This window comes from Setaria viridis, chromosome 9 (genome assembly GCF_005286985.2).
Source record: "Setaria viridis chromosome 9, Setaria_viridis_v4.0, whole genome shotgun sequence".
Taxonomy (NCBI): domain Eukaryota; kingdom Viridiplantae; phylum Streptophyta; class Magnoliopsida; order Poales; family Poaceae; genus Setaria; species Setaria viridis.
Window position 1 is genome coordinate 23,162,078 of NC_048271.2, and position 14,232 is coordinate 23,176,309.

General features: G+C 46.9%; 1 protein-coding gene and 1 long non-coding RNA gene across 2 annotated transcripts; both read right to left on the minus strand.

The window, feature by feature from the left end:
• Positions 1-1,572: 1,572 nt before the first annotated feature.
• Positions 1,573-5,969, minus strand: LOC117839337 (mitochondrial import inner membrane translocase subunit TIM22-3). The gene is made up of 5 exons (XM_034719641.2): positions 5,739-5,969; positions 4,785-4,849; positions 4,605-4,677; positions 4,468-4,521; positions 1,573-2,046 (listed from the first exon to the last, which is right to left on the minus strand). The coding sequence occupies exons 1-5, from the start codon at positions 5,881-5,883 to the stop codon at positions 1,817-1,819; spliced, it is 567 nt and encodes a 188-aa protein (XP_034575532.1). The 5' UTR covers positions 5,884-5,969; the 3' UTR covers positions 1,573-1,816.
• LOC140221335 (uncharacterized) lies at positions 2,176-4,461 on the minus strand. Its single transcript, XR_011897106.1, has 2 exons — positions 2,420-4,461; positions 2,176-2,251 (listed from the first exon to the last, which is right to left on the minus strand). It is a non-coding gene; the product is annotated as an uncharacterized lncRNA (long non-coding RNA).
• Positions 5,970-14,232: the final 8,263 nt, after the last annotated feature.

A 14,232-nucleotide genomic window follows, 5' to 3' on the forward strand; every position in this document is an offset into this window, starting at 1 on the left:
CATCTGCCGGCAAACGGACTAGACTTTTGTCCGTACCCTGTTCCCTGAACACACCGCCGACACCAAACCAACTGAGGCAGCCATGCGACACGAGATCGAGCAGACCCACACCACCACACCACCTATTAGGACCGCCTACCGGCTAGCCACCCCTGCCGGCGGTAGGATAGGTTTGCCGTGTGCTCTTGAAAGGGTGCACACACCCTCTTGGCATGGGATACATGTATATATTCCTCTTCTCTCTTTCCATTTGGGCCTAAGGCCTTGTTCATATTCCTTTTATTTATAAAATCAAAAAGATCCGGTAGGGACCTTCCCTACCGTTTCATGAAAATAGAGGGGGCCTCGGGGCCGCTCGCCTGCCGAGGTGGTGGCCACTAGCTATTGGCGTAACGGCGGCACCATGCCAGCACCCATCACGAGTACAACTGCTAGGTGCCCCCAGGCCGCGCCCTCAATCCATCAAGGCAACTGCAAGAGTCGATAATGGGAGAGGACGCGTCCCCAGCCGGGAAGCGCAAATCCAGAGGTGGTAGAACAGATCCGGCTAAGGGAGGCACAGATCCGGCCTCCGGCGGCCAGCTTTGGCCCTACGTGCTCCCATCTGTCCATTTAAATGTGAGAGTTGGGATAATTCGGGTAGCATCTCCATGATTATGTGCTACGGTGCAAAAAGAGACTTTATGCGTATGTACAATTCATGAAAGTATCACAGAGGAAATAAGAATGCAAATATAAGGAATGTATTAGATAACTACTGCCATGAGCTCAGAAGGATTTTATGTTGAGTGGTTATAGGTAGCTAAATAAAGCAAATTATACTCGCAAAAAAAAGTAAAGCAAATTATAGGCATAGAATAGTAATGATGGCACGCAGCAAAGCTACAACGAAAAACGGGCCCTTGAGCACCTTTGATGCAGGTAGACGTGTCACGCTGCAACTGGTTCAGAATATTCTCTTCCATCTCAAGTTTCAACTCAGCTCCTCAGGGTCAGGGCAAGGCAAGCAAAGCTACGCAAAGATTTAGCTTCTTGAAAGAGGTTCCTCTAACTTTGAACCTCTACCTTTGAGCCACTTCCATGCGGGCCCCATCATATTTGGGTCCACACAGCATTGACTCAAAAGTAGAGGGATCAAAGGCAGATGATCTGATTCGCTTGAAATGGTATGGATGTCTGGGCTCTGCCCGAGTGGCACCGTAGCACCTGGCACCCCAAGCAGGCTTCTCCCAAGTGGAGGGTGAGAAAGCAGCTCGTGGTGGAGAAAGCAGGGTGGGCACTGGGCAGGGAACGGCCTCCACTGGACGGCTGACTGATTCCACAATTATTTCATGCACTTGGGGATAGAATTATAGTCTTGACTCTTAACTCTATCAGCACTTGTGAGTGAGCAGTGATGGCAAGTCAACTTGAACAGCTCTTCAGCGCATCCCTCTTCCACAAAGCTCAATGGGTGAGTCACTGAATGCATGTACCTTTGATAGGTCTGATCAGGATAATGGTTGCATGATTTGTTTAACATGAGACTTAGCTGGATCTGACTGGTATTGATGCAGAGGACAGCACAAGAGGTTGACATCGCAACAGAGCCTAAGCACTGGATATAGTAATTATCTCTTCAATGCGCCTTACAAATGCACCATCATGGATACTAGATACAAAAATTGCCGCTATTGCACCACTATAGTTACCAAACCCAACCAAGTTCAACACCGAAATGGAGCTACATCACTGGCCAGAAATTCAGAATGCTAAAGAAGCGCACATAGAGAACCTATGGAGCTCTTCTCTTTTGGGGATCAGACTTCAGCAAAGCCTAGTGATTGGGCTTAACAAGGGTCTGGCAGAATGAAGCTAAAGCGTCCGAAGCATCCAGAAGTGGGGGGAGAGTGAATGGTGGGAGAACACCAGCCTCTGGACTCTTGGCGGATGGAGATTTTCCGTCAAGTGTGAGCGCCATTGCAGCCTGCTGCTTGTTGAGCCCATCCATTATGCATGAGAATGCTGCGAAGGTGACACAGCTGTGGAACATTGCTTGGGGCGCACCTAGTTTAACAGAAAGGTTGAAGCATTAATGGTGGGAGACATAGTTGATGCATCTTACAATTAATAGCTCCAGAAATGTGCATTTCCAAATTGACCTTTAAATGGGTAAAATGTAACAGCCACAACATGTGAGAATGAACCTGGGGGTACCCTTTTAACCAGAACTTATTATTCAAGGGTGGCTTTGTTTGTCGCACCAATCATACTATAAGATCAAAAGCATCTGTCAAGTCCAACTTGCTGTATAATGTTACTATTCAGTACGAATAATGAAGATAATGTCTGCTGACTTGTTCTGATTGAATGTCTAAATAGCTATCATGCCCGTGCTACAGAAGTAGTTGCATTATATTGATGAAGTTCAAAAGGATACAGGACATTAGCTGTAGCTAATGAGGTTAAAATACCCATATCACTGTTCTCCCTTTGTGCTCTTTGTTTTTTCTTCAGTTTGGATTGGGGTGTCCCACACAGCTTCAATTCGTGTTGGCATGTTAAAAATCAGGCTACCCTTGATTTCTTTCTTCAAGGACAAACCTGTCTGTGTCTGTTTATTTCAATTGAAAGAGCAGAGCTTAAGCTGAATTCATGCAAATGGTACCAATCTCTGTTGTGCCCAATCTTATTTAGAGTACTACCTAAGCACTACCATAGGCCTGAACATGACAAAGCCCAAAGCAAAAGAAAAAGGGTAAATAGTTTGTCTTTCTTAAAATAACTAAAAGAAAACTTCACCTAGATGTCATTATGTATATGATAACGATTTAAATAGTACTGGTACTAAGAGACCGCAAGTGTTAGATGAACACTACAGAAACAAGGCAATTTCAAAGAGCACACTGCCATTAAAGCCACTAGGATGCGAGAGGCACGAAAGCCCAGTTTACTGTTTGATTCCAAACCAGTTTAGATGTCAAATCAAAGTCCAGGGCATCTTAAAAACATACAGGTTCAATAGCATCCAAACAAGTTTCAAGACAAAGGTTATCAAGTATTTTAGGGTATGCAACAGGAATATCCACACATCGATGGTGCCCTAGAGTTAATTTCATGAATGGTTGGCCCTATCATGCATGTTTATTTGCTCAGAGACACACTCGACAAAGAAACACTTTCCCGGTGACCACCAACAGAAAGGTAGATAAACAAACTTATTTGATATTGTTTATTCTTTTTTAATTTTCTCTTCTAATGCGTTTTTCTGAAGAAAATGTCCCTGTGGACATTGTACAAGCACGGCATTTATGGCTTATATTCATGTTGATGTATGCTAGAGAAGTGCATCAACATATTAGTTATTAACATCACGTGCTTTCTAAAAAATTGCTTGACAATTTGTCATTATGAGTGAACTACAGCACAGACAACAACCTGATTTTACAGCAGTAGATATACCAACCTAATAAAGATAATACTTCAAACTGAAAAGTTTTCCGTAAGAGCTAAATCAAGAACATCATCCTAGATCGGGTTAGTGTCACACATGCTCCTGCTCAGCTTTGCTGGCTGCAGAGGCCACAGCTACTGTAGCAAGGCTTGCTGGCTGCTTTAATCTTTACAGCTTTGTTAGAAATATAAACAGGGGCTTGGCAGATCATTTAACTTCAAATTTTGCATAGATGATTCAGCATTTAAAGAACAAGGACAGTACAGCAAGTTCATAATCATACCATAACAATAGTCCCTGACTCCCAGGGATATAAAATGCAAGCATTTGCAGACATGTAAGCTTCGTAAGATTTCAGTATAGAACTTCTGCAATAATTTGAATCGACTTGACAGGCTCAAAATGGGTATAGTTCTCTACTTCTATTCTACAGGTTTTTAGATTAATTTGCATGCTGATCTAGCTGCAATGCAAACTTCAAACCAACCGAAAACAATTTCAAAATAGTCTCAGGAATGTTTGAGTTTGAAGAACAAGAACAGAACAGCACAAGTAGTCTTGTAAGCATGTTCACTTAACAAGTTTGTTATTCTATCAACAATTGCCTAGACATTCATTTTTCCATACCTATAGGAACATAAGAGGAAATTGATGGTAAAACAACTAAAGCACCTAATGAATGCTCTAAACACTGCAATTTTCTGTGGTTCCACATGGAACTAAAATAGACATTTTAAAATGTCCCCATGACCCCATGTATCCCAAAGGAAAAAAGTAATAATATTCTTGTACAAAAAAAATGCCAAAAGTGTGAGGACAGCAACTACATCTCAGAAATTAACTCAATGGTAACTCGAACAGTAGATACAAGAAAACATAAATAGATTTAACATCACCCAGATCAGCTAAAAGAAGTACACATATATCATCCAGCATCAATTGCATTGTTTGTAGTTACAAAAAGTAAGAATGACAATGCAATTTTCAAGAAGATAAAATTAAAAAATTACTAGATAGGTTGCACATAGTTGTACCTGGAAAGCTCAAAGCAAGGCCTGTACAGCAACCAGCCATACCAGCATTAATCACTGCAATGGATAGTATTTCGTTGAGAATGCACACTTGAATCTTTATATGGTAGCAAAGTAATAACATTAAGTGAAGTACTGACTGTCATCTTTCCCTCGCAGTCTTCTCAACAAGCACATGATGAAACTTTGGACACCAGCAAGAGCTGCAAAAGTCTAATAAAAGATAAAACAAAAAGAGATCATATTAGAAATCTTCCCGATGAAAGGATACTGAACTTTCTACATCCAAAATATTTCCGTGAACATTAGGATCGACTAACCTTGGCAGATGATCCAGCATTGCTGAGTGAAGCCTTCATACCTTGGTTCATGATCAAACCTTTCCCTGGAAAAGAAATCAAATAATACAAATAACTGTAAAATCTAACAGAACGCTAGACTAGTGGAATGAAAGAGGGTCACAAGAAAAGTGAAGCTTCGCTGAGTATGTAGAACAGGAGATGTAAAGTGCTCAGAGTTTCTACAAGCGCCAAACTACCAACTCATTTTTTCATTTCAGCTAAGTCCTGATACACTAGAATAATTCTATTTCCTCTAATGTTATATTTTCAGAAAAAGAAGATTCAGTATTTTTTTATTCTTCCATACTCAGTTTGGCAGTTGGCTATTACTTCCCTAGGAAACTAAGGACCCCATTTTCATTAACCCATACAAAGCATGGAGGCGAGCTCCAAAATTGATGTTGAGGTGAGGCTACTTGAACTGGCCAAGGCCCACTATATCTCTTTTAGTGAAATGTGTCATCACCAATCTTGTAGTAACCTCATGTCCAACAAACTATCCTCCTCTTCTGAACCGTGTTAACAACACACTCCCTGTTAGGATTCTCCAGTGTGGTGTGGACAACAAATCCCAAGCACACACTACTACAAAAATCAAAAAGACCCTCATATGACAAAGTTGTGATTGCTTAAGGTCTCTCGAACCCTCATATTTCAATTAATGATTGGAGCAAAAGTTTCAAGGTAGAATAATAGCAATGGCATTCCCCTCCCGTCCTAGTCTTCCACACATCGAGCCCAATTTATAGCGACGATAGCTAATTTTCTCACAGCAAATCAGTAGAGGCACGGCGCGCAGCTAACACCCCCAGACTAACTAGCCGAGCCCGACGACCGTGCTGTCCTATAGCTAATTTGAAAAACCGCTAAGGGCGGAGGTAGGGGGTTCCCGAATTCGAACGGCCGATGAGATTTGGGAATAGAAGGCAGTACCGTATCCGACGAGCGAGCCGACGAAGGCACCGGCGGCGAGTTCCCCTGCGGAGCGCAGGAGGCAGACGACGGGCGCGGCGAGCGGCGTCGGCGGAGGGCCGCTCAGCTCGTCCCCGTCCCACTCGCGCCCACGCCGAGCCGCCATCTTTCCCTTCGTTGCCTTGGTGCGCTTTTCCCCTCTTCGGTGCTCGTTTCCGCTCCCTCGGCTGTCTTCGTTATCCCTAGACTAGAATCCCCTCTCCCCAAGGGGTTTATCGCTGACAGGCGGTGGGACCGCGCTGGTACATAGGCTGGCAGCTAGGTCCCACCTGACATGCTCAAGCACTCAGCTCCTGCTAGCCGCCTATGCCCATTGTCCGTTGGCTAACACAATCCCATTATGTTGTTTTCTTATAAGGCAGCCCTCGATGACAACAGTATTTTTTTCCTTGATATAGAGATGTTAATAATCTTGATCTTGTTATTTTTAGGATATTATGTCGCGCACCCTTTTGCTTCAAGGTCGCATCACCATTACTGCACCAGCAAGTAGCATGGTGGTAATGATGCGTCTTCTCCATAATTCTTGCTTTAGCCAAGGTGTCGGGATCAGATGAGGCTCCTGCGTTTGTGTTGACGATCTGAGCAGTTTTCTTCCTTATTTGCATCACTCAATTAGAAACTCTTAAGCATCCCACTGGAGAAGATTGGTAGTGTCATGGTGCTTCTAATCTTGTTGCCTTCAATCTTGTCGTCCCTCTTTTGTTTGACATGGTTACTTCCAACACCTATTACTTGAACAAACGAATCTCCAAGAAACATTAGTCTTAAAAATAACCGGCACAGCGGCATACCTTATTTATCATCATTTGTATTGTTTTCATCAATGTGAACTCAACAGCAGATGCTGGGCCACTAATAGAGTTAGCACCTACTGCTAAAGAGTTGAGCTTGATGTTGTTATCGTCTTATCAGAGTGAATTGGGACTTGATGAAGTCTATGTTTGATCATCTGGCGTTTAGTATTTACCTGCTTTCAAGGACGCAAACAAGAAAAATATGATATATGCACTAGAAAAATTAGGGTTAGTCCAAAAAATTAGAAAAATTAGATAGATTGCCCCAGGGTTTGAGTTGCCAATCCCCGGCAATGACGCTAGAAAAGGTTGTTGGCGGCGGTTAGCGCGCTAGTTTGTGAACCGCTAGCGCACAGATCATCATAGCTTTTTTCATAGAGTATTCATCCAAGGTTCATCAATCCATGGATCGGCAGTGAACTGGCTAGGGTCTTCTATCTAGTCTAACGGATCTTGCGGGGTATGATTGCCCCTTGTGGCGATGTTGCGATGATGATGTGCATTGTGCTTGCGGTGGTGATGTCGTTCTCTCGATGCATTTCCTCTCTCTCTTCTCTCCGTCCTTAATGTAGCCACTCGTAACCTGTAAGGTTAGTGTCCTGAGAATACTCGAAGGATAAACTTTGCTTATAAAATTAAATCATTTAAATATCAAAGGAGGCTTATGACCTTGGGCATCTCCTAGTGATCCCTTGCTCAACCACATGTGCGTCCACCTTGCTCCGCCAATTGAGATGGATGAGCAAAAAACAACTACGAGCCCTAGAACCATATACAACCATCCTAAGGGCGTCTATGATGGGAAACCCTAAGACAATTGTACTCGTAGTGCTTTAGCAAAATGATAGGTAGATCTCGGAGATATCTAAGATGATCTATGATGGAAACCCTAAGATAATCGTACGACTCGTAGTGCCTTAGCGCAACAGTCGGTAGATCTCGGAGATATCTAAGATGAGCATGAACCTTGTGATGAACCAGGATGAATCTTCATGCTCATGGAATGAGTGGCTTGATCTTCAGATAGAACAACTCAAGAACGTTCATGACCCCATAATGAAAGAGGATGTGTAACTCTGTGGGCCAAAAGAACGATCCGAGTTTGACTCGTGAGGGAAATGAGTTTCTTTCAACTGATTCCCTCCTTAGGTAGAGAGCTTCGTGTTTCATCAAAGATGAGTGTGCTGGCAAAGCAATCCATCCTAAGCTTCCAATAGAAGTTCATTTGATATGAAGGGTGCACATAACTTCTATTGGGCATCAATCAAAATCAAGGATTGAGATGTGAGTTTTAAATCAGTTGATTTGATTGGCATCGATCGGTAATCGAGGATAAGGGTGTGAGTTTGGTTCACTCATTTCGATCGGCATGGCCCCTATGATCCCTTGACAAAAAGGATGAGTCTTAAAGACTATGATACGGTGGTCAATGTGAGAGCATATTCCTTGGTGTATACGAAACACCTTGGATGTTACCGTGACACGGGAACATGATGGGTTTTCTTACGGTACCTCTTCCAGGAAGTTGTGGTTGAAACAAATGAGTCATTAAGAACGATCCTCCTATTTTAACCACTCCTTCCTCAACCTCCCTCGAGACATGGTCTCGAGGAAAGTTCAGAAGGAAGCACCGTAAGGGAATCTGGGGGTAGGATTCGCTCGAGGCGCTCTTTCCCCAAGATTCCTGCTATTTAGGAGAGGTATTTTCAGCATAATTTTAAATATAGTCAAGATGAAAGCTTGAACTCTGCTGAAGATAGTCCTCGGTTTGCTTAATGTGCTCTCCTCCTGATGGGGTGTCGTCATGCAGATCGACCGGGGGAGTAGTGTGGCGGATCCACCTCGGATTAGCCAAATCAAGGCACGGTTAAGTCGCCTAACATGCGACACTCGGCCTTAATCGGGCTAACTCGAGATGCCGTTGGATTCCCTCCGATTTAACCACTTTGACAGGACCGAGTTTAGCAAAACCCACACGAAGGTGAGTGGTTCCAGAGAATACAACAAGTCCACCGAGTTAAACAAATTGACCATTTTAGTTCAACATCAAACAACATCAGAGTTTTTACAAGGTGCAAAAGAAAACAACAGGAGGTAAAACAAGCGGAAGCTAAGCGTAGGGGTCGGACGTCCTTGGTGAGGCCTGCCAAGACGTCAGTGCTCCCTCTCCTCGCCGTCCGAGGAGGGATCCCACTCAACCGTCCAACCCGGAGGGAGTTGGGGCGGCCAAGTGCCAACAGGGGAGGACTCGGGAGCAGCAACTTCACCTGAAAAAGAAAGCCACAACAAGGCTGAGCTACTAAGCTCAACAATACTTAACCGACTGGGAGTAAAACTACTCCAACTCTTCTAGACATGCAAGGCTCTTTGGCTGAGGGGTTTGTTTGCCAAAAGCACTATGTAGATCCCTATTTGCAAAGTTTTAGCTCAAATTCTAAGTTCATTATCCGGTCTAAGTTAGCAACCTACTCTAAGCAAGCATAGAACCAACCAAAAGGGTATATAACATCATCATCAAAACCATGTCATCATCATGTTCCTTTCTTACTCAGGGTAGCATAGCGATCAAGTAGTCTCAAGCTGTGAGAGGCAGACGAATCGATTCGAGTTCTTTAACCATGCATGGTGAACCTACCCCATGACATCCGCGCACCACCGAGGGTTGCGTCCTGTGTCGGCCTTCCCCATCAATTCCCTAACCCGTGTCGGGCCCATTTCCTTTGGTGCAATGTTCCACAGACCCGGCCTCAGCCGTTCTGTGACCACACTTGCCACCACGTGCGGCCGCAGGGGAACTCCGTTCCAAGGACAATGGGGCGACCGCTCACGTCTAGGTTCAATCCGGTACTCGGCTTCCTCATCCCATAATGAGTATGAGGTTAGTACTTTCAAACACTTGATCATGAACACCACCACTGTCGGGCCTTAACAAGTTCCATAGACAGACGGGGCGATCAGCCGACCACCAAAGAGTTAACCAAAACCCTGCCCTGTCCACCGTCCTTATAGTTGTAACAGAAGAGAAACAACCAACTCCTATAAACTCGCGAGTGACAGGAGATCACTCGGCTTTTGCCGCTCCCTATTAAGCATAGCAACTACTCGGACCCAACAGACTAGTGTTCAGCTCAAGGGAACTAAGTCATGCAATCTACGGTTTCAAACAACACCTATACGTAAATGCACAAAACAAGATGGAGAAGGCATGCGCAAGTTTGGGAAAAACTGGGTTCATGCTCCGGGGCTTGCCTTCAAACGAGGAGAAGGGAAACTGCTCTTCTGCTGGGGCGGCTCCGGCTTCTGGAGGTGGGAGCTCTGCTGCAACTCCTTCTTCGGGCGCCGGGTACAGCTCGTAGTCACCGTCGGTGAGATGCAACTCTACACGAAATGCAAATGCAATAGTTAGCACTTTTAGACGGTTTAAACAACAGCAACACTTGTGAGTTAAGGCTCGAACACTGGTAGCAAAGCTACAGAAAAGGTAGGGAAGTGTACTTGAGTAGGTGGAGATCAAAATATAAGGGTCGGATGGGAAGGAACTTATGATCGGACCCTTAGACTAGAGGAATAGATGTGCTGGGGGTCCTCAGACTTAACGCAGAGAAGTCCCCAAATCCTTACACATATACCCTCAGGTCAAGGAAAAAGGATACAGCCGAGCCCTCGGGCGAGGCGGAGAAAGGGTCGGCGAAACAGATAGGGTCGGGCGAGACGGAGAAAGGGGTCGGTCGAACGGATAGGGTCGGGCGAGACGGAACAGGGGTTGGGCGGACAGAAGGGGTCGGACGAGGCAGAAATGGGTCGGACGAACAGAAGGGGTCGGACAAGGTGGAAAAGGGTCGGACGACAGAAGGGGTCGGACGAGGCGGAAAAAGGTCGGATGAACAGAAGGGGTCGGACGAGGCAGAAAAGGGTCGGACGACAGAAGGGGTCGGACGAGGCGGAAAAAGGGTCGGCAGCTTACCTTCGTCTTATAGGTGAAGCTTGGGGTCGGGAGAGAGCATACTTGGGTGGAGAATGGAAACACGAAGACTTGGGTAGGCGATGCCCGACGGTGCTCCGGCAGCGGCGGCGGCGGCGCTTCTTGTGGAAACCAGCAAGCTCTTGCGCAGCGCGGAGGAGCAAGCGGCTGGGTGGACTGGAAGGGTGGGCGTGGAGCGGAGAGGAGAGTTCCTCAGGGACTTAGGCGGTAGCGCTTTGAGCACGAAGCAGAGGAACAGCAGCAAGGCAGCGATGGCGAAGGGGACTTCGGCGGGGCTCTGGCATTCCCTTTTATAGCTGAGCGGAAGAGAGAGAGAGAGCTGGAGCAGCACGAAGATCGGGAAGAAGCGATCGAGTGCTCTGCCGGGGCGGCGATTGAGCAGTGGGGCGGCGGAGCAGGACTTTGGGGACGACACCGTCGGCCATTGGGCACCAGAGACAGGGCGGCGCAGGAGCGGTTTTGCCGGTGGTTGAGATTTGGCGGAGGCGGGCGTCATCATGCGGTGGATCTGATGGATGCGACCGGGGAAACGGCACTGGAAGCGAGGGCGCACAGGTGAGAGGACAGGCGGCTGTGATCGCGCGAGCGAGCGCGAAGCAACAGACTGTCGGGGCGCAGCTCTGACAGGGCGGGAAAGGGGCTGTCGCGGCCAGGGTCAGGGTTGGCGGAGGAGAAATCGTCGCGTAGCGCATCTGGGGCGGCGCGACGGTGGAGAGGCGGCGGAAAAGACGGGAGGCATCGGGCTCTACAGCCGGGGGTCCGGCGAGGTGATGATGGGCGCGAGCCGCGAGACGCTGCAGAAAGGGTAGCAGAGGAGCTTCCGCTGCGATTGGGGAAGGGGGCACAGATATCCATCCGGTCGCGACCGGCGACGGGGCAGAGTGGCGGGGGTCGGAGAAGTTGAGCCACGCGGCGGAGGAACTCTGAAGCGGGCATGCCACTCGAGTGCATCTGTCTCGGGAGATCTGGGGGAAAGATTTTGTGGGCCCATCGGTCAGTCTCGGTTGGTCCACTGCTCAGATTGAAGGGAGGCGTTGTGGGAAGACTTAGAAGGATTCTGCAGGTGAGTTGGGGTCGGCGGGGTCGGAACTGGGGAAGCGGTAAAGAGGGGTCGGTTCTCAGGGGTCGGGACCGGACTGGAGGTTGAGCACTTATACTCGGGAAAAGCTGAGATAGGGAGATTAGGGACTCGGATTAGATTAACTTGAGAGATTTGGGGGTCGGTCGTCACAGCCTACCCCCCTTAAAAAGAATCTCATCCCAAGATTCGGGTGTAAGAGTAACCAGTGGGGGGGTGCAGTCCTTACCTCCTTGGCTGGAGAGAAAACCTGGGAATTGCTTGTTCAGATACTCTTCTGTTTCCTATGTTGCTTCATCTTCGGTGTGGTTATTCCATAGGATTTTGTACATTTTCACCGCTTGGCGTCGGGTGCGCCTCTCCTTTTTGTCAAGAACCTTGGCCGGGTACTCGGCAAAGGTCAGGTCGGGCTCAATTTGAAGTTGCTCTTGCTCTAAGATCTCGGCTGGGACTTGAAGACATTTCTTCAGTTGAGACACATGGAAAACATCATGTATGGCCGAGAGCTGTTCTGGGAGTCGGATCTGATAGGCAACTGGTCCACAAATTTCCACAATCTCATATGGGCCAATGTAACGGGGAGCCAATTTCCCTTTTACTCCAAACCGTTGCACTCCTTTTGTCGGGGAGACCCGAAGATACACATGATCACCAATGTCAAACTGCAGGGGTCTTCTTCTCCTGTCGGAGTAACTCTTCTGTCGAGATTGGGCGGCCTTGAGATTTGCTTGAATTTCCTTCACTTGCTCTTCGGCTTCTACCACTAGATCAGGACCATAGGTTTGTCTTTCTTCAACTTGTGACCAATTCAAAGGTGTCCGACATCTCCGGCCATATAAGGCTTCAAACGGTGCCATCTTCAAGCTAGTCTGGTAGCTATTGTTGTAGGAGAACTCTGCCAAGAGCAAGCAGTTGTCCCAATTTTTGTCATAATGGATGACACAAGCTCTCAACATGTCTTCAAGAATCTGGTTAACTCTTTCGGTCTGACCATCGGTTTGAGGGTGATAGGTTGAGCTGCGGATGAGCTTGGTGCCCATTGATGCTTGTAGCTGTTCCCAAAAAGCGTGCTACAAACTGAACTCCTCGATCAGAGATGATCGTCCTAGGCACACCGTGTAGGGAAACAATGCGGTCAAGATACAACTCTGCATACTTCTTGGCCGTGTAGGTGGTGTGGACAGGAAGGAAGTGGGCAGACTTTGTCAGGCGGTCCACTATAACCCAAATGGAATCATGTCGCTGCGATGTAAAGGGCAGTCCAACAATGAAATCCATGCTGATGTCTTCCCATTTCCAAGAGGGAATAGGTAGAGGCTGCAGGGTACCTGCTACCTTTAGATGGCTGGCCTTGACGCGTTGACAGGTGTCACACTCTGAAACATACCGGGCAATCTCTGGCTTCATTCCACTCCACCAGAAGGTTTGACGGAGATCATGGTACATCTTATTGCTGCCAGGATGGATTGAGAACTTGGAGAGATGGGCTTCATCTAGGATTTGCTTTCTCAGATTGGGGTCGGCTGGTACAACAAGTCGGTTTTCATAGTACACTTTCCCACTTTTATCCTGTCGGAATTGCTTATACCTTTCATCTCTCAACGAAATCTTCCTTGTGATCCACCTTACTTTCTCGTCCTCTAACTGGGCTGATCCTATTTGGTCTTCCAAAACAGACTCAAGAGATATGTGGCCAAGGGTTCCATGGGAAACAATTTCCAAACTGAGTTTTCCCATCTCATGACACAGTGTCTCGGTGAAGTTTGTTGCCGATAAACAGTTGCAAAAGGTCTTACGGCTAAGAGCATCGGCCACCACATTGGCCTTGCCGGGGTGATAGTGCACTTCCAAATCATAGTTCTTTATCAACTCTAACCATCTTCTTTGGCGCATGTTGAGGTCGGCTTGAGTGAAGATGTACTTGAGGCTCTTGTGGTCGGTGTAGATGTTGCAGTGGGTGCCCATTAGATAGTGTCTCCATATCTTTAAGGTATGAATCATTGTTGCCAACTCAAGATCATGGGTCGGATAGTTCAGCTCATGAGGTCGTAACGCCCGTGAGGCATAGGTAATGACTTGGTTGTCTTGCATAAGAACACACCCAAGTCCAGTGCCAGAGGCATCACAGTACACATCAAACGGCCTAGAGGGGTCAGGTTGAGCCAAAACCGGGGCTGAGGTCAGCAAGTGCTTCAGGGTCTTGAAGGCTTCCTCACACTTGTCGTTCCACACAAATCTGACCTCTTTCTTTAGCAGCTCAGTCATCGGCTTAGCTATCTTGGAGAAGTCCGGTATGAAGTGCCGATAGTAGCCTGCTAGTCCAAGGAAACTACGGATCTGGTGCATTGAGGCGGGAGGCTTCCAGTCCATGACTTCCTGTACCTTGCTGGGGTCGACGGTTATGCCATTCCGAGAGATAGTGTGTCCCAAGAACTTGACACTATCTAACCAAAATTCACACTTGGAGAACTTGGCATAGAGCTGATTGTTGTTATACGAGGTAGGCTACGCTAGCGTAAATCAAAATTTCTACCGCGTATAACCAGGAAGAACTGCCGTATAAGGATCACGGGATTACCACTCGACGCACTACTGGTG